Raw genomic sequence first — 19,602 nt, 5'->3', positions numbered from 1 at the left:
TCAACTGGAATAGTCTTTGTTAGCAGAGTAGACCTAATGTTAACAGAATGGACTTATACCCTTTGTCTATCTGTGCAGCGGTAAGGTGAATAATTCTAGCAGTACTGTCCAGACAGTTGTCTTGTTTAGCCATTCAACTAGGCATTATTTATTCAATGGAGAAAGACATGGAACACAATGCAATTGTGATAATAAATGTGTTCTTTGTTACTTCTTTAATTAAATTAAAGTGTACCTTTCTATTATCATACAATATTTCCTTGAACATGTAAACTCTATAATCATACAGTTGTCTTTCTATTAGTTGTCTCTGTCATACTGAACTGTTTGTTATCATCCTGAACTATCTCTGTTGCTCACCTCACCTCAGTTCTGTCTCTATTGCTCTCCTCTCCTGTTGTCTGTCTCTCTGTTGCTCTCCTCTCCTGTTGTCTGTCCGAATATCTGTTGTTAAGTCGCGACGTGTTTCCGGGTCCAAAGTTGGCTGAGGCGCTGTCTTCGAAATGCCGCAATAATAATAATAATACATTATATTTATATAGCGCTTTTCCGAGGCTCAAATAACCTGACAATATGGGGAAAACGGGAAAGTGCTGTGTCCCTTGTTGTATGAATAGATCCGAGTCTAAAAAACGATTAAACTGTCATTCTACCGCTGTAGTACACTGGTATTCTGGTGCGGAGAATTTCTGGTTTGGACCCGGAAATTGCAAAACGTCACGTTTGACGTCAGACTTAACAACCGGATATTCAGGGCTCTCAAGTCTCACGCATTTTTTTATTTTTACTACCCCTAGTGGTAGTGGCCCTAGGCTGCAGCCTAGGTAAGCCTATAATCTGCGCATGCTCGGGCGCATTTTTTGCGCCCCGACCGAGAAATAGGAGACAGCCAATTGGAGCGCTGCTACAGCTCACGTGTAAGCCAAAAGTATTTGGACTGCCATAGACTGCCATTCGGCCGGCGTCCTGGACGCGTCCTAACGATTCCCACCCGAGTTGGGGTAGACCACGCCCCGAGTTGGGGTAGACCACGCCAACTTCTGGAATATGTAGGGGTGTTCTCTGTATCTTGTTCTTCCGCCCCGCAGGTCGTTCCGCAACCCCATTGGATTTTAGCTTGTGACGTAACACGGGGTGCACGATTAGATATAGGTTACCCATCTCTGTATGCAACTCAGCGGCGCTGAGTGTGCCGCGGGCCAACGGTCAATGTTCGCCGCGGGCACGGCCGCAAGCGGCCGGGCGCGGCTCTCATTGCCCTGTGGGCCCTGGAACGCGCGCCTATTCTTAGTGTCAGTGATTGTGTTTGTGTTTGAGAAAAAAAAACAAAAAACACCCCTACATATTCCAGAAGTTGGCGTGGTCTACCCCAACTACGGTGGGAATAGTTAGGACGCGTCCCGGACTCCCCCCCTATGTATTTTCACAGTGAATTTTACACACACACAGATAAAATGTTTATTGTATTGGAGGATTTTTAATGAATGCTGATAGGCGCAGACAGAATATCAGCCGCATTTTATGAATAAACAATGTTTATTTTTAAAAATCTTTTACAAGTAGCAACTAGGAAGTGGGGCTGCGTTGGAAGGTGGGGGCGGCGCCCTAGCGCCCTCTATTGGCCAGCCGCCACTGGATCATATGCAGAGCATCTCATCTGTTATATGCCATTGTCCGAATAATTTGGTGCCCCCCCATTGGCTGGTGCCCCAGGGCATTCACCCGATGCAATATATGGATAATCCGGGTTTGGCTAGGCCTACTACAGATACAGCAGCCATGTCTCATCACCGTGGAGTACGTCAACAGTGAGTGAGTACACTGGTTCACACTTGCATTGGTATACTTGCTGTCCATGTCACTTACTCCGCTCTATAGTTTTTTTTTTACAAATGGTATATTCAACAGACTGCCAGCATGTTGATCGGAGGTGTCGGACCGTTTGTGTTGGGCCGGTCTGAGCCACATAGCAGGGCCTAATTTTTGTCCCAGTCCAGCCCTGGTACTAATCCAATACACACCTCACATTTTGAGGATTCTGTCCTGATAGGATTTGATAGCCCTCAAAGATGTTTCCTTTGTTAGACCTCTCATGTTGGCAAGCAACATTATAGAGAGAAAATAGGATCTCTGTCTTTTTCACACGTAGACATACACAGCAGGTGTTGTGTACAAAATCTTGTTACCCACACTTTTATTTCTCATTGTTAGTTATTGTTTGAGCATCAGAAGATCCTTACCCATCCCATTCATTGTGATCTGTGTGAGTGTGTATGTGTGTGTGTGTGTGTGTGTGTGTGTGTGTGTGTCTGTCATGCTGTCAATACCATAAATCACTGGGCTTATACGACATACTATAGTATTAAATAAGCACTGTATTACAGAATTAGCAAGGCTTGGTGTTTCAATTGATATAGCATACCAAAGTCAGCTTCAATGTGGCTTAAAAAAGAATCTTCAAATAGATGCAATGCCGCTATTGGACAATGAAGCTACAATACTACCCTATTACTTTGAAGAAGAAATCCATGCCATTGTGGGATTGTGTAAATTGTATTAGGATTTGAAGAGACTAGGGGTATCCCCTCTGTTCTATGTATACTCTCTGGTTCCCCGACACATCCTCATGATACCCCCTGCTATGACTGGTAAAGGCAAAGCAGGAGTGGTACAGAAAGGTTAAAAGCTGATCATTTAGACTAACAATTTATTTTGGGGGAAAAATAATCAATCAGACCAAGGACAAGAAGTTTAAACTAGAGTGAGTGACGTGAAGCCAAGTAAACAATAGTTTGTAGTACCAAGGGAGCTTGATTAAAGCAATTACCACCGTTGATCTTAATTTATGGGAATGCCAATTTGCACATTTGATTTGGAGAACAATTCAAACTCTAAATCAAAATCAGATTAATCGTTAAAGGAAAACAACTATTAACTATTTATTTTTATTTTTAATTAGTAGTTATGTCAGTCCAATTATAATTTCTGAGGATCAGAACTTGTTTCTGCAGCTTACTGTCTATGTGGTCATGTGGTTGGTGATGATATGGTTTTTCAAATTAGGCAATATTCTTTTTGTGTGCCACTGACAGGAACTGCAAGATGTCTGGCATGCTTCTCTTATCTTGATTTTCATAATGAACAAGAATAACTAACTTGCTGCGGCCATCAATATCTAGCCTTTTCATTAGAAATTTCACAAAAATAAATAAAACTATCATAGTGTTTATTTGCTGAAATCTGTCAAATCTGAGCCACAAAATATTCTACTTCTTTATAGAAATTGAAGTAACCATTAATTTCATTGGCTTGGTTACATTGGTCTCATTGATGATTCACCCACTACTTATCCTTTGACTGTAAATCAAAGTCTTGACTGGGAGAGCTGACCACTGCAGTACATCTGAGGTACATTATCCAACCTTTAACACTCCAGGTGTAAAGCTGTGAGAGGGCAACGACTAACATAGCAGAGGCTCTGCTGTAGAGAAGGTTCTGTGGTGATTATCTCTGACAAGCTTGACGGAAGGGGCAATAGCTAAGCCCGGGTGTCAGTGCTCACGTGTGAGCTTGAGGAATTAGCGTTAGAATCCTCCTGCTGGGACTGTGACCCTGCTATCTTGCTATTTGGCACATGAAACGGGACAGTAATATGGACAGCTGGGTCTGATATGGCAATAACTTTTCTTAGCATCAGAACTAATTAGAGGCACAGTACCTATGGACTCCTCAGTCGTGTGTGTATGCCTAAAGGTTGCCGATGCATTTAGGAGTATGTATAAACATGCATTTTTGGTGAATTGTATTGTATATAGTTGGAAGGTATAGTGTTGTCAGTATGGGCTGTATTCACCCACTAACCTCTGCTATTCAGTGTGTGTATCAGCCTCAGGGGGGAGGGGAGGGGTGCCTTCCTGCTTCAGGACAGACCCCTTAGAGGACGGGGGACGTCATCTGCTGTGATTCACCAGTCCTGCTCAGCGGGCTCTTGTCTCATGAGTCATGACAGAATGAATCTGTCCACCCATTCAACCCCACCCTGACCCGCCAAGCTACTTAACACTGGAAACAGACGGCAGGCCCTCTGCAATTGTGTGTGTTTGTGGGAGTGGGCGCTCTGATGATTAAGCACTTCTCCTCTTACCAGAAACCCTGCATCACAGGGAGGGATTGCCCTGCTGTCTGCAGGCTTCTGATAAGGGAAACCCTCACCTATTCTGTGGTAGTAGTGGCCTTTGTCCTCGAAAAGAGTGCATTACTTTCATACAGAGCAAGGACTTAAAAATAGCTATTTTGTGTGCATTGCCAAATATAGTATCCGATAAATGGATCCAGTAAATTATTGCCTATGTAAATATAGCGTAATTAATGACTTTCAACAAAAGTTAAACTAATTATAAGTTACTAAGGATATCAATCACAATGAGTGTCAGAATTCATTATACAAATAATAAGTGGATAATTTATTAGAGTTAACGAAAGCAATAATATCTGGTGAATTTGTCCAGTAACCTGAATAGAATGAATCCATATCAGCGTTGGGTAGAGCAGGGTGTGCCCTTTGAACGACTCAAGCATTCCTCCTTTCCTCCATGTGCAGTGCCATCCCAACCTGGCCCTGAGGAATGCTACCCTGAGCAGAGCAGGGAGGGACATTCAGAAGGGGAGGCTGGCCCACTGTTATTAGGATTACAGTGTCCTGGCAGATAAAGCATCTATTACTCTATTAGGCATCTACGTCATGTTCAAGACTAGCAGGTTTAAGACCTCTCCTTTAGGTTCAGTACATAGTGAATTCTGAATCTGTTATACACTTAGACTTTTTTCCTAAAAGGGTTCTTCATTTGTCCCCATAGGTGAACCCTTTTCTTTCTAAATTAAACCAAAAGCATTCAACATTGAACACAAAAGGGTTCCTTTGAACACTTTTTTTCATTTTACAAGCTTTTAATGCCATGTAGTTTAGCAAAGTTTATGGACAGAAATAATTGATTAGTGATTCCTTAGTTTAATGTGATTACTGAGTCTCAATATTTGTTAATGTATTGAAGGGCTTTTTGTGAACATTTATACCTTCCACATCTGCTTGTTCGTGCAGAGGAAACTGCGCATTTGTGGACGTTTGTGGACGCTAGTGGATAAATCCATGCATCTCCATAAATAAATGCACCGATGTTGAACATGTGGATGTCACATGCAGAAAAACTGTAAATGAAAGCTACTGCCTATAAAGCTATAAAGAACCGCACGGATGTCATTTTGGAAGTATAAATCAGCTAGGGATACACCGAAGGTTCGGCCACCTAATGTATTCGGCCGAATGTGTGAAAAGACTGAATCTTTACCGAATAGTAGCAGGGTTTTTCCTGCATAGAGAATTATGAGGCGGCCGTCTCCGTCATATTTCTTAACGCCTCCAGCTCTCGACAACACTCTGACGGTCGTATTTTCTACAAGCGTTGCACTCGGTGGATTTATCATTTCTATTGCGTCATTGCGCCGACGTGGTGGCGGGGGGGCTATTTATATAAGCTTAGCTTTCGTGTTTTCTAGCGAAATAGTGCACGTAAAGCCAAAACAGTCTTGTTCAATAACAGTTTTCACCATTTCTTTCTTTGAAAAGCATGAATAAAAAAGAAAATGTATTTAATTTATGCAATGGTACAAAAATAAATGAAAAGATTCCGGTACCTATTCGGTATTCGGTATTCGGCCAAATGTTCGGTATTCGGCCACAGGTAGTACCTCCTCCAATTCAAAACATTGTTGCTCGTTTTATGCCTACTGATCAGCATGGTCCTGTTTCAACAGACAGGGCATCAACTAATGAAGCTTGATAGTTCTTGAATCACTGTAAATCAAAGATCGGCTCACCATCAGAAGTCAGCTTTTATTAACCACCCATTTAATGATCTTTATCCTCCCAGAATGGCGTTAAGCGCTGTATTTCCAGGTCTGGTCACTTGCAGTCAATCCTCTGAAATCGTAATGTGAAAGTATACCTACCTCTGGGACAGTCAAATTGTATCATAATTTAACATCTTTGTTAGATTGCAGTAGTCTTAGGCTATATGTATACAGTATGTTGATTCTAAAATTGGATCGGAAGATGGGTTTCTCTCTATACCTCATAAGATCTTCAGATCTTTCGCAACTGTTGTCTTTTTAAAGCCTGTGGCGGTAAAAGCAAAGGTGACCTTTGAAGACGATCGTTTTACTCGACAAATGACACCTGGACCACTGGACCCCTCTTTCATACCAGGTCTCTGATGTTGCTTGGATCACTCTAAATGAATGGCATACAGGCGCAGGTACTACATGGAAGGGTTGGTGTGAAGGAAGATAATGCCTAGTCATGGACTGTCATTGGCCTCCTAGAGTGTTTTTTTCAAAACGTGACCGTTTCCCCTTTATGCAACAGTGAAGTCCTAGTCATGTGTCCAAAGCCTCAGCAGATTTCAATGCTATCTCAGGGTAATTAGAGAGGCTTTTCATTCTATCCTTAGCCTCCTTGGGGACCTGATTAGCAGGTAGGGGCCCGTCTTGAGGAGTGCTTTTGAACTAGCTGTTTGGTCCTCCACTCGTTTGCTCAGAGGGCACAAGGTTTGGTGTCTCATTGGAGTGTACGGTTCACCACCTGTTGCTTTGATCTTTTGGATCATGTTTGTTGGCTGTGTGAGTATACTATTTTGTTGTTGTGTTGTATCTTTTGTCGTGGTATCAGGCTGCTGAGATGTGTCACACAAAGGTTTCATGGTATTTGCATGGCAGCAAAAGTTGGTATAAATAACAAAGTCTTAGCATTAGGCCTACTTTTGTGCATTTTTTGTTGCAATGCAAACCAGAAACATATGAACACAACATAAAGTTAAGCCTGTTGTTTCTTCTCAGACCAACAAGGCCTACTTTATCACTCACAGAAAATGAGTTGAATTTTGAATTGTGCGCAATTATGTTTTTGCCGTTGGTTGTGGGTCTGTATCCTTGTTAATCGCACACAAGGATTTATCTTTAACTCTCCACATTGTCTCTTTAAGAGAAGAGCATGCTCATTTTAGAGATTTATATACTGCTATGCATATTTGTAGTGGCTTATGCAACATGAGTCGGCTTAATAAAAGTTTCATAAACCCATTAAAGCAAAGACTTATTGAAGGAATATACAGTAGTATGCCGATGTGGCAAGTGGACCTCCATATTCTCTGTTCTCTTCTTTATGTCGTCATCCCATTGTTAGACACTGCTCACCTGGTTTTCTGTGCTCTCTTGCAGTGTGAGATGAGTGGGAGAAACACAGACATCCTGTGGACTACAAGCCCCTAAACAGTGAGTGTAGCCATGACACCCACCGTAGCCACCACCTGTCCCTGCTGACCCCCCCTGCCCTGCTACACTCGGCTGAGATGCAGCGGATACCATCAGGCAGGGACAACATGGCCTCCCTCAAGCGTAGCTTCCAGTGCTTCGACGTCATTATGGATGACGGCCCTCCCAAACCCTCTCTCCCCTTTGGGCTGCGCTCTGCGGCGCCCCCCAGAGCCTTCCATGGTACTACTCGCCTTGAGCCGCTTGAGGACAGAGGATGCTACCTATGCTCCGACCACAGGCATGCCAAAGCTGTGGAGGTTGGTGAGAGAGAGCCCCAGTCCTCCACATGGTACCACCCTAAACCCCAACACCACCACCACCACCACCAGTATGCTCGCAGGAGGCCAGCCCGACCTGAAGAGACTCCTGCTGAGCACTCTAGCCACCAGCACCACTCCCATCGGCACAACAAGAAGGTGGTGTTGGTGAAAAATTGCGACCCCTCTTTCCGGAGGACCATTGTGTTGCACCCCAAGACCCTGCAGAGCCTTGGGGTGTTCCTGGATGAGGTTTCTGAGTTCATGCATTACCACATCAGGAAGCTGTACACCATAGAGGGCCGCAAGGTGAGACAACATGTCTTAATAGAAATTCCCCTGTTGTGTACTAATTTAGAATCTTCGGATGACAAACATAGGTTTATATGGAGAATATGGCTTCAGTAAGGTGCCCATGGCAACGCTACAGTAACTGTATTTTGTCTGGCCTGCTTATAGCCAAACACTATGGCTCTCTCTGTCTATTCCACCTTAAGAAGAACCTAAAGAATAAGCATAATGGAAAAGTAAAGATATAAAGGTATCTCTGTTTGCTGACTCTGTACTCAGCATTTCCTAAATCAGAATCAGAATTCTTTTTATTGCCAAGTATATTTGCAAATACAGGAAATGTACTTGGTCTGGTTGGTGCATAAGACATAAAGACACAGACAGCAATATAATAAAAAACAATAACAATGTAATAAACAACACTATGTAAGCAATTATTATTATTTATTTATTTTAAAGACAATGACTGAAATGGACAGTAGAGCAATACGACTGTAAATTAGAGTATGTAAAACTAATATAGATTACATTGTCAGTTGTGTGTGTGTGTGTGTGTGTGTGTGTGTGTGTGTGTGTGTGTGTGTGTGTGTGTGTGCATGCGTGCGTGTGTGTGTGTGCATGTGACAGAGGGGTGGGATGGGGAGGGTGGCAGTGGCAGTCCCAGAGTCAATGAGAGGCCGGGGGGCTTGTTTGTGAGGCCCACTGCCACAGGCCAGAATTCCAGAATTAAACAGAATTTCCTGTGTATTTGAGGTAGGTCTAAGCAAAAGGGAGTTACTATTTGTGATGTGAATTCATTGTCATAGCGTCCCTATGACTGATATGACTGATGAATGATGTATGACAATGTGAGATAATTTCATAATTTCAAGTAAATTGATAGTATTAAAGGTGCTAGGCTATCAGTTAAGTTTGCATGCTGGGCCACCAAGAAAATGTGACGGCAGTTGGTGAAACCGAGAACAACTCGTAAACCAATCAAATTGTTCAGAAATGTATCAAATTTATTCTGAAAATGTAAAAATGTCAATGTTGTTGAAAATCAATGACACACTCACTAGTTAAGGCAAAATATTGCAATGCAATGCATTCGGTGTGTAATCCCGACTATTACCTAGTTAACTATAACACAACTTTACATTGTTAGCATGCTCACAAAACAATCTATGTTAGTTGACTAGTGAGTGTGTCATTGATTTTCAACAACGTTGACATTTCTTTACATTTACAACAAGTCAGAACATTTGATCAGCTGCCGACTTGTTCCCAGTTTCACCATCTGCTATCACAAATGAAAACAGTGTAGCAGATACATTTTATAATACAAATATATATATATATATTTTTAACAATTATACAATTAAACAATTATAATGTGCTTGGTTTCTATGGCCTATCTATTAAATGAGAACAGCAGGACCTTTTGAAAATATGATTTGAATCTATAGGCCACATCTTTTGTTTTCAAAATCGACTACGACAACAACATCAACAGAGCAATAGGTCCTTATGGCTTTTTTTATGATGAGGTAGGACAGTTGTTCTACTTTCATAAAGATATAGATAAAGCCACAAAAAATACTAACAATGGCCTTAAAAGAGCATGTAATCCAGAAAAGTGGAATGAGAGAGAGGCCTCTGAGTGAAAGAGGAGTGAAAGGGAGGCCTCTAGTGACAGGAGCTATGATTTACTTATTTTCACAAAGCCAATGCAGTCACCCAGGCCTTACGAGCAACAGACTCTCATTCTAGACATACTCTTGATTGAAATATATGAGATCCAGTCCATTGGATTATCTAAATCTCTTTGAGCTGGAAAATGGCCAGCTGGAAAATGGCCAGCACTCCTCTGATGCACGTCTCCACACTGATTACTGAAGACATATACACTCACTGAACACTTTATTAGGAACACCTGTACACCTTCTCATTCAGGTTGTGTAATGGAGTGGGGAATGTTTGGGCCTGTTAATACCAATCAATCATCACTTGAATGCCACAGCCTATTTGAGTATTGTTGCTGACCATGTGCATGATTCCAACTTCAGATTCCAACTGTCACAAAGCAAAAGTCATTCCAGTCACCGGATCTGAATCCAATAGAACACATTTGGGATGTGGTAGAATGGGAGACTGAAAAAACTGCAGGAATTGCTTGATGCAATCATGTCATCATGGACCAGAATCTCAAAGGAATGTTTCCAACATCTTGTGGAATCAATGGCACAAAATGTTTTGACTGTTTTGAGAGCAAAGGGTGGACCTACCCAGTATTAGTATAATGCTCCTAATAAAGTGTTTGGTGAGTGTACACTAGTGCACTGATAACATAAAAACTATACAAATCAGCAGAACAATCATACAAACACACATAATCGCATCATTTCTCCTCAAAGTTGATATTGATATTGGACGTGAAGATTTAAAAAATTGATCCAACAGAGTACTTTGAATTAAGTGAATGCACCCAAAGGTGTTTTCGGGAACATGCTGTCTTAAAAAAAAGTAAAGATTTTTTGTGGCCAGGAGTCTGTGGCCCGTCTGAAGCTGGCCCAAGCGTTTCCTGTCTGTCAGAGCAGCCTCCTCCTGGCCCCCTGGCTCTCCTCTGGGCTAGCAGGCACATCCTATTAGCACTGCCCCGCAGCATGTACTTCCCAGGGTAAACATGCTGCAAGGCACTGCACTGCTCTCCACTGGGGCCTTTTAGTGGACCACTGACTAGTGCTATCACCGATAAGTCTATGAGGATACATCAAGGCCATACCTCAACCACAGGGGCAATAGAAAGGCCATGGCTTTACAGAATAAAGTTAAAAGTCTATTATGAATCCAGTGGTGTATGCTTCCAATGGCACATAAAAGGTTGGTTTCCTGGACACAGATTAAGCCTGCTTTTGAAATCAAAAGCACTTGGGCCGACAGTGGAGATTTTCCATTTAGCATGATTTTTTAGTAAGTAGGTCTATACTAAACCTTAGATTACTTTAATTTGTTTACTTACAGGCAGTAACTAGAGATTGGTAGTATTGCTCATCCACAGCGCAGACTTTACCTGAGTAGAATATCCTATTTTGATATGTTTAGGGGAGTAAAGGCATAATTACATGAACGGGCCTTATAATGAAAATATCTGCCTTAATTGAAATTGATTGTTTTTGAAATATTTGATTCACTTTAATCCTATTTGTCCTTTGATTAGCCTCAGACAGCTTTCAAAACTGCACTCTCCTTACTTTCCTGACTATTGTCGTTTGGAAAAGCAACTGGGATATTCCCTAAGTATGTTTAGACTGTGGGGGTGATCCAGCTCTCTTCAATGACTATTAATCTTGGTCAAATCAGAGCTATTTTGAAAGAGTAGAAACAGGTCAATGTTGAGAATACACACCCCTGTTTGAGACCAAGCATCCTCCATGGTGGCTATTAATTATCTTCATTGGAGCTGCATGTGACTGTGGACAAAGCCATTTATCTGTTTCAACTGTCAGTACATTTTTACGATTGAAACTGCATTGTAAGCACAACTGAATGTAGAATAGAAAACATACAGAATTCAGAAACATTGTGATATAAAGCTCACTTGTCAACTCACATTATCACCTTTTTTGAGTTTGTATACCAAAGGTTTTAGTTTTGTTGTAGTCATCTCTGGTCTTTTCGCACTATGGTTAGTCAACTTGTCCTCATCGTAATTCATGTCTTGAGAATACTTAAACCTTATATGACACTTTGCTATAGAAGTGGCACTGTACGGTACCATTCACTCCTTCTTCTTCTTGGACAACAACATGCCTCCCACCCAACAAGAAATATGTTTGAATCCATTTGCAGTTCTTTTTGTTTTACGTTACATACATCATATTGTTTGAGACAGCTATTAGGTTACATTTCACAACCTTGATGCCTTAGTATTAGTTAAATCACAGGCATTGCAAATGTTTCAAACAAACGTGAGAAAACTTTTTTTTTTTATACAGTATGTTTAAATGTATTGATTGGAATTAAGCTACTACTGTGTGCATAATATGGATATTCTACTTGAATCACAGTACAGCACACACATTTGGGAGTAGAGGGTACCATGAGCAAATAAATCATGAAGTAATTATGCTCAGTGTAATAGATTACTGTGGCCAGGCCTTTGCATGCTTGTCTGTTGTAGTTAGGCTAGTATTGCTTTCCCCCTAGTCAGCAAACTTCTGTCGTGGGGCTGCTGAGCCATACTTGAGCTCTTTGCATGGTGACAATGGAAGCTGGCTAAAGACGGAATGCACAGTTACCTCAGGTGATGCTTACAGGAAGATTATCCTGGGCTAAATTGTAATCTTGTCAACCAGATTAACACTTCCAGAGCCCTTGCTGCAGGGATGTTTTTGCATCACCAACATTGAAGTGATGTGTCTGGGTTCTCTTAACCATAATCAATCAATAGGCCTATCTTTGTTAATAAAGATATTCTTTATGGACATTGAAAAACAAGCTTATATTTAGGTAAGGCTCAGGGTATAGAAAGCTCATTGTGCATTTATAAGACATTCTTTGAGAATCAGTGGGAACATATCATGATGTGACAATGATGTGATGTATTCCTGTGTTTCAGATCGACAGCATTCAGAGTCTTTTGCAGTGCCCCAGTGTGCTGGTCTGTATGGGGCGTGAGCCGTCTCACCCTCTCTTTCTAGAGAATTTCCAAAAAAACTCAGATGACAAACTTCCGCAGCTAAATCCAACCTCATGCTCAAGTGTCCCCAATGACGGACATGAGAGTAAGAAAAATGGTAAGAAAACACAACAACAACAATTTCTTAGAGTTACGTTTGTTATTTTTTACAATTATGGTATAGAGGATTGGTAGTTCACAAAGAATATTGCTACGGAAAATAATTACATTCATCCAAATCCAAGATGACTAAACTTTTGATGTTCTATGTCAACCCTCTTATAAAGCCTTACCAACTGTTGTAATACAGTGTCCCATGTCAGTAATGGGACAGTGAAGAAATTGTTTCTTCTTTTGGCTCTACACGCCAACAGTTTGGATTTTAAATCAAACAATTATTATGAGGTTAGAAGAAGCTAAGAAGAGGTTCTCAGATTTTCTTTGACGGTATCTATGTACATACGTTTCACCATTCAGAAATTAAACTTTTTAGACATAGTACCCCTATTTTAGGCCACCAAAAGTGATGGGAAAGATTGATCAAATGTCCAAATTAAGGACTCATGTTTAGTATTTGGTTGACAAACCTTTGCGTGCAATAACTGCCTGAAGTCTACAACCCACTGACCCTACCAGGTCTGGGTATCTTGTTTATTTTGAGGATAATCTTCCTTCCTCCATGGTGAGCATTCTTCTGCCATCCACTGTAGTAGTCTTCCTTGGCCTATTTCTGAGCTTACCAGTGCTTTCTTACCTTTTAATTATGTTCCAAACTGTTTATGGGTTAAGTTTTTAGCTATGTTTTTGATGGATTTTTCTGATATTTCAGCCTCATAATGGCTTCCCTGACTTTCATTAGCGTCTTTTTGGTCCTCATGTTGACACACAACAATAGCAGACTCTGTTATGAGTATAGCTATAGTGTCTGGACCCAGGTGCAGTGCAGAACATAGGAGAAGGGATGCAGGTGTAGAACTCAAAAATTAAAGGTACTCTTTATTTGAGTAATCGGCAATAACTCAACCGAACTATAAACGGCAAAACAAAAATAGGAGAATGCGTAGTCTCCAAAACTCCTTCAATCGCGCAAAGCAATGAATTCAGCAAAAGTCTCTCAATACTTAACTTCCATACAGACGAGGAATGATAAGGCTATGACGACGTATACAACTCACGTAACATGAAGTGAACAACTGACACGGAGGGAAGACACAGGGAAACATAAATAGACCAAGACTACACATTCACACCTCTTATCGCAGTCATTAGGACAGACAGAAATACATACATACATCAAAGGGGGCGCCAAATAGTCGCTCAACCAATAGAGTGACCCCCAATCCTTACAAGATTCCAAAGAAAAACACAAAGCCTGGAATAAATATAGGGCTGGGTATCGCCACTGATTTCCCAATACGATTCGATTCCGATTCACAGCTCCCGATTCGATTCGATTCACGATTCGATTCGATTCCGATTCGATTTAGTTACAATATCAATTTTCCTTGAATATGAAGAGATTCTCAGAACTAATGCTATAAATGGTTCAAGGAACCCTATAACATGTAGCATTGTTAAACATATCAATGTTTACATTAAGAATTGACTCCAAAGATGTTACATGAATGTACTTCTTATTGGAACATAAATGAACACCAACATTTTGCTAAATCAGACACTACAAAAAGTGCTTTTTAACGTGCTTTACTGCAGCCAGTGTAAATAAAGGGGCTACAAACATAGCCTATCGGTAAACAAGACATCACATATCCCTCAGGACTGTCTCAAATAGCTTATTTGCATAATATATATATATGTTATATACAAAATAAAAATTTGCAAAACTCAAACGAAAATAGTGCAATAGATGAGGGTATTTTGGGGAACAAAAAAACACATTGCAAACCATAATGTCGATGAAACTAAAGCCATTCATTACTGCTTTTATTCAGGAATAAACATAATTGGAAAATCAATTATTATTAAAATACTGTAGTAACAATAAGTTTGTGGAAACATCACAAATCTACGGAACCACTTATTGAGGCATCACCCTGACGTGAAACATGGAAAAGCGGATCCGAAACGAGCCTCGCTGATAAAGTGGCAAGTGATTGTCAAGTACGAGTCCATTGCTCTGGATGTCCAGCTGTCACACGTTATGGCAACTCTCTGTTGGCTGAAGTGAAGTTGCGATGTCACGTTTCACCTGCGCGGACATGTCTGGGACTATCACTTCACTCAACTGTTTGCGTGTCGGCAGGGCCGTTTGGGAGATATGCGAGGCCCTGTGCGAAGTCAGATTTGCGAGGCCTTTTATAATGATGTAGGCAACTATTATAACCGCGCGACACGCACGCACCGATATATTGCAAGAAATGCGCTCACATGCTGTGCTGATAGACAATAGAATATCTACTTATTTAGATAGTTTACAACCATGTTTGTTTCATTTCAAACCTTTTATACTCGTAAAGGATTAGGATTTAGGATAAAGCAGTCATCATACCCAACATTAAATACGCACAAGCCATTATTGACATGAATATACTCACCACCATGTAGGCCTATCCTTTATGTTGAAAAGCTTACAGCAAAAGCAAAAAGACATGTCCCGTTTTTGAGAGTACACAAGCCACTTTCTTTCTATTTTTTCCCCATTTGGTAGTTTTCGGAGAAATAAAGTTTCACTAAAGTTTCTGTTCTCATTATTTTTAGGATAACTAAATCCAGGTTTCATCTTTGGGGGACCTCTTCTAATGATCACTTCTGTAACTGTAGAGTCCATATGTACCGGCCAATTTACCAGGATCATCATACATGACATATCTGACACCGTAGGCTCGTCTTGCGTTCCATCACTCTCAGCCCTGCTGCTGCTGCTCTGAGTAGCTCCATCTTCCGCCTCCGTATCCTCTACTTCGCCACTCCAGACCATCATCACCTGGGGCTGGGCAGCCCCACTGCTGCCGGTGTAGCTGTTGTCCTCCTCCACCTCCGAGACATCATCTTTGCCTCTCAGGGGGGGCTGTGCCGTGCTACTACTAGCATTGCTAGTGCTAGCAGTAATGTTAGCTTCTTCGGTGCTAACGGGAGCCTCACTTGTTTTTAGAAATGTTTCGAACAAACCTCTAAGCGAGGCCTCTAAGCGAGGCCCTGAAGCCTTTTATTTTTATTTATTTTTTCAGCACCCGATTAACATTTTCTTCCTCGGTCTCGTTCCCTCTGCATTTTGTCCGTTGCACTAAGCAGTCACTATGCACAACAAGTGTCAACGCGCGCCCAAAATTCACGTTTGACGTAAGGTGTCATAGGGGGAAATTACTTTTTTCTGTTGCTAATAATCTCCCTGTCCTACAGGTATGCTAGATTTTAGATATATGATTGACTATGATTATCACATGTGTGAACATTTAGAAATGTATTAAAGGCAAAAATAATAATATGGTCCCTTGCCTGGCGCTTTGGAGGGCCTCGCCAGCCAGGGTACCCTGCCTCACGCGAGGCCATCCAAAGCGCGAGGCCCTGTGCCACCGCCCCAGCTAGCCCCCCCTTAAAGCGGCCCTGCGTGTCGGTAACACGTAGCGTGGTTCTAGTACACTGACGAGGCTTCGAAAGCCAGCATTTTCGACAACGCTGTACGGGCGTATATCCTTGCGTATATCACGTCAGGGTGATGCCTCAATAAGTGGTTCCACAAAATGTAACCTCCACTGCGCACAGCTTGCATATGGCTTTGCTTTTGTCCTGCTCATCTCTATCGCCATAATTTGTACATGCAAAATGCACCCAGACATCTGCCTTTAAGCCTGGTGGTGACTTGAGTGTCCCTGCAATCACCATGTTTTTAGATTTTACAGTGTTGAGACCTCTCGTTGCGTGAGATATGATAAATTCTTGTAGCGTGAGATCTGGCCACGAGATCTCGTTGCGGGTTGAAGCTGCAAGCAGGAAAATGCATGAAAGATCGATCTCGGGATTTATGAATCGATAATCGCTCATTCAATGAAGATCGATTCAGAATCGGGAAATCGATTTTTTGAACCCAGCCCTAAATAAATACTAGATATTGAGAGCTCTGTTATGACTGCACAATTAATGTGATGGAACACGCCTGACGAACCAGAAACAGCTGTCAATCCAATTGTCCCATCACTTCACGTTACCCTTAAATAGGGGGACTATGCATAAAAAGTGTTCACATTTCTGAATGGTGAAACCAATATGTATACAATTACCATCAAATGAAAGTTGAGAATCTCTACTTTAACCTTATGTTCAAATCTAGACTTTTGGAGCCAAAAGGAAAAATGCTTCACTGACTCATTACTTACACATGGCACTGTATTTGATCAGTTTTTATTTACCTCTCTCTTCATTCCTACAGTAAACTGCCGACTTGAGACAAAGAACAATATCATCCACCCAAGATCTGACTCAAGCAACAGATCAGCCAGGCAGTCCTTATCATCTGACAAGTCATTTCCAAATGGACTAAACTGTGGCCAATGCCCTCACGCAAGGGAAGGTATGATGGAAGACGACATTGAGAAAAGGGTACTTGTCAACAAAGATGGCAGCTTGTCAATGGAAATGAAGGTGCGTTTCCGGCTACTGAATGATGAGACATTACATTGGTCCACGGAAATAAAGAAGTGTGCAGGAACTACAAATGAGTACCTCCAAGAACACGATAAACACGTCTATCTTCAACATAGTAGCACTGAAAGTTGTTCAGAGCCAGAGTCCCTTTCCGCAGGTGAGGCTGAAAATGAGGCTTACATCACCAAGCTTCATCAAAAGCATTTGGAGGAGCCTCACTGTCAGCATTGCTGCACTCACTGCCAGGAATATGATATCTGGAAAAAACTGATCCCAGGGGAGCAGGGAGCTGTTCACCACACTAGAACCACCAGCTCCAGTGCATCCTCTCACAGCATTGTCTGTAAAAAGACATCAGTGGAAAGCATGCAAACAATGTCTAGTGAGGAGTACACAGAGAATGTGGTGGAGAAGGCAACTTGCTTTCAGCAGACTGTTGAGGAGGGTGACACCACAGTAGAGTATTGCACCATCAGCCGTGGTTGTAGCAGGAGTGAGGTTTGCTTAACATCTGCAAGGTGTAAGAGTAGGGCCTCCACAGTGGAAAAGAGTGAGAGCATTGACAATACTCAAGCAAAAGATAATGATGAGACTACACCTGACAATGCATCCTCAGTCCACTCTCAGGAATCCCAAAATGACCAGGTCAGTGTCAAAATCACTGAGGTTACAGGGGAAGAGGAGCGACCAACGTCTGTTGTTAGTACTTCCTCTCAAGTATTGGCATCCCTCAAGGAGGACCAGGATGATGAGGGTGATGACCTCCCACCAAGTGCTTCAAGAGCAGGTTCAGGTTCTCAGAATAGTAACCCTGGGGATGAAGAGCCCACCAGAAGTTCTCCTCTGAATGCAGCAACACTGATGCAACATTTATCTCCTAGATCTCCAAGTAAAGCATCTAGCTGTTCTGTACGTTCTGTCAAGTCCAAACCGTCAGCAAAGTCTATGTCTCCTGCAGCAGATGGAACAGGGGATCAGGAAAGGGAGATAGTGGATGAATGTAATAATAGGCCAGGCAGTGAATTATCCTCAACTTCTAAAGCTTCCTCAAAATCCCCAAAAGCTGATGATCTATCTAAAGGGATGGAGGGGGACAAAGAAGAACGATCATTAAGTGCCATGTCAAATACCTCCACAGCGTCAAGGAAGTCCAACGTTTCAGCAAATGGTGATGAAAAATTGTTTGCATCAGAAACAAGAGCACTAAGTGCCATGTCTACTAAATCTAACATGTCTGTGCAATCAAAGAAATCCAACAATTCAGAAGTTGTTGTTGAAAAAGATCATACAAAAAAAGAGGAAGGAACTGAATGCAGAGTGCTAAACACCATTTCTGCCAAGTCCAACTCCTCTACTAAACCAGAGAAAATATCATCAAGTGCCATGTCAATTAACTCAAATGCCTCAGCACAATCTAAATCTGATGTGTTCAAGGTGACAGCTAAAGAGTTCACAGTAGAGGATAAACAAACAGGAGATAGATCATTAAGTAGTATGTCTGCAAAATCAAATACATCAGTTAGATCAAACAAGTCAAAGAAATCAAATGTGGCAGCTAAAGAAAATGCTGAATCAGAAGATGATCAAGATGAAAAAAGAGCATCAAGTGCTATGTCAGCTAAGTCAAATGTTTCTGTAAGATCCAGAAAGTCCAGAACCTCAGAGGTTCCTGCTGAGGAAAGCACAGAAGAGACAGAAGAAATGGAAGAGCGAGCACCTAGTGCTATGTCAACCAAGTCAAATGTTTCTGCAAGATCTGCAAAGTCCAAATCATCTCAAGTTTCTACTGATGGAAATGCAGAGGAAGTTGAGGAAACTGGAGAGAGAGCACCTAGCACTATGTCAGCCAAGTCAAATGTTTCTGCAAGATCCGGAAAGTCCAAAGCATCAGAAGTTCTTACTGATGAAAATACAAAGGAAGTTGGGGAAAATGAAAAGAGACCACGTAGCACTATGTCAAATGTTTCTGCGAGATCCAGAAAGTCCAAAGCGTCAGAAGTTCCTGTCGAAGAAAACACAGAGGAGAGAGAAGAAATGGAAGAGAGAGTTCCTAGTGCTATGTCAGCTAAGTCAAATGTTTCTGCAAGATCTGGAAAGTCCAAAGCATCAGAAGTTACTTCTAACAACAATGTAGAGGAAGAAGATGAGGAAACTGAAGGGAGAGCACCTAGCGCTATGTCAGCCAAGTCAAATGTTTCTGCAAGATCCAGAAAGTCCAATGCGCCAGATGGTTCTGTCGAAGAAAACACAGAGGAGGGAGAAAAAATTGAAGAGAGAGTGCCAAGTGCTATGTCAGATAAGTCAAATGTTTCTGCAAGGTCCAGAAAGTCCAAAACATCTAAAGTTGCTCCTGAAGGAAAAACAGTGGAAGGAGAAGAAATGGAAGGAAGAGCGTCCAGTGCTATGTCAGATAAGTCAAATGTT

The 19,602-nt window shown here is 41.7% G+C and overlaps 1 protein-coding gene across 1 annotated transcript; it reads left to right on the top strand.

The window, feature by feature from the left end:
- Nucleotides 1-7,433: 7,433 nt before the first annotated feature.
- On the top strand, nucleotides 7,434-18,623 carry rp1l1b (rp1 like 1b; the record flags this gene model as incomplete). The annotated part of the gene is made up of 4 exons (XM_080527372.1): nucleotides 7,434-7,934; nucleotides 12,517-12,694; nucleotides 16,964-17,983; nucleotides 18,613-18,623. The coding sequence occupies 4 exons, from the start codon at nucleotides 7,434-7,436 to the stop codon at nucleotides 18,621-18,623; spliced, it is 1,710 nt and encodes a 569-aa protein (XP_080383498.1).
- Between the last annotated feature and the right edge of the window lie 979 nt (nucleotides 18,624-19,602).

The sequence above is a fragment of the Nansenia antarctica genome, assembly GCF_963989245.1.
Source record: "Nansenia antarctica genome assembly, chromosome: 3".
Lineage (NCBI taxonomy): Eukaryota > Metazoa > Chordata > Actinopteri > Argentiniformes > Microstomatidae > Nansenia > Nansenia antarctica.
This window is presented reverse-complemented; position numbering and strand designations above follow the sequence as displayed.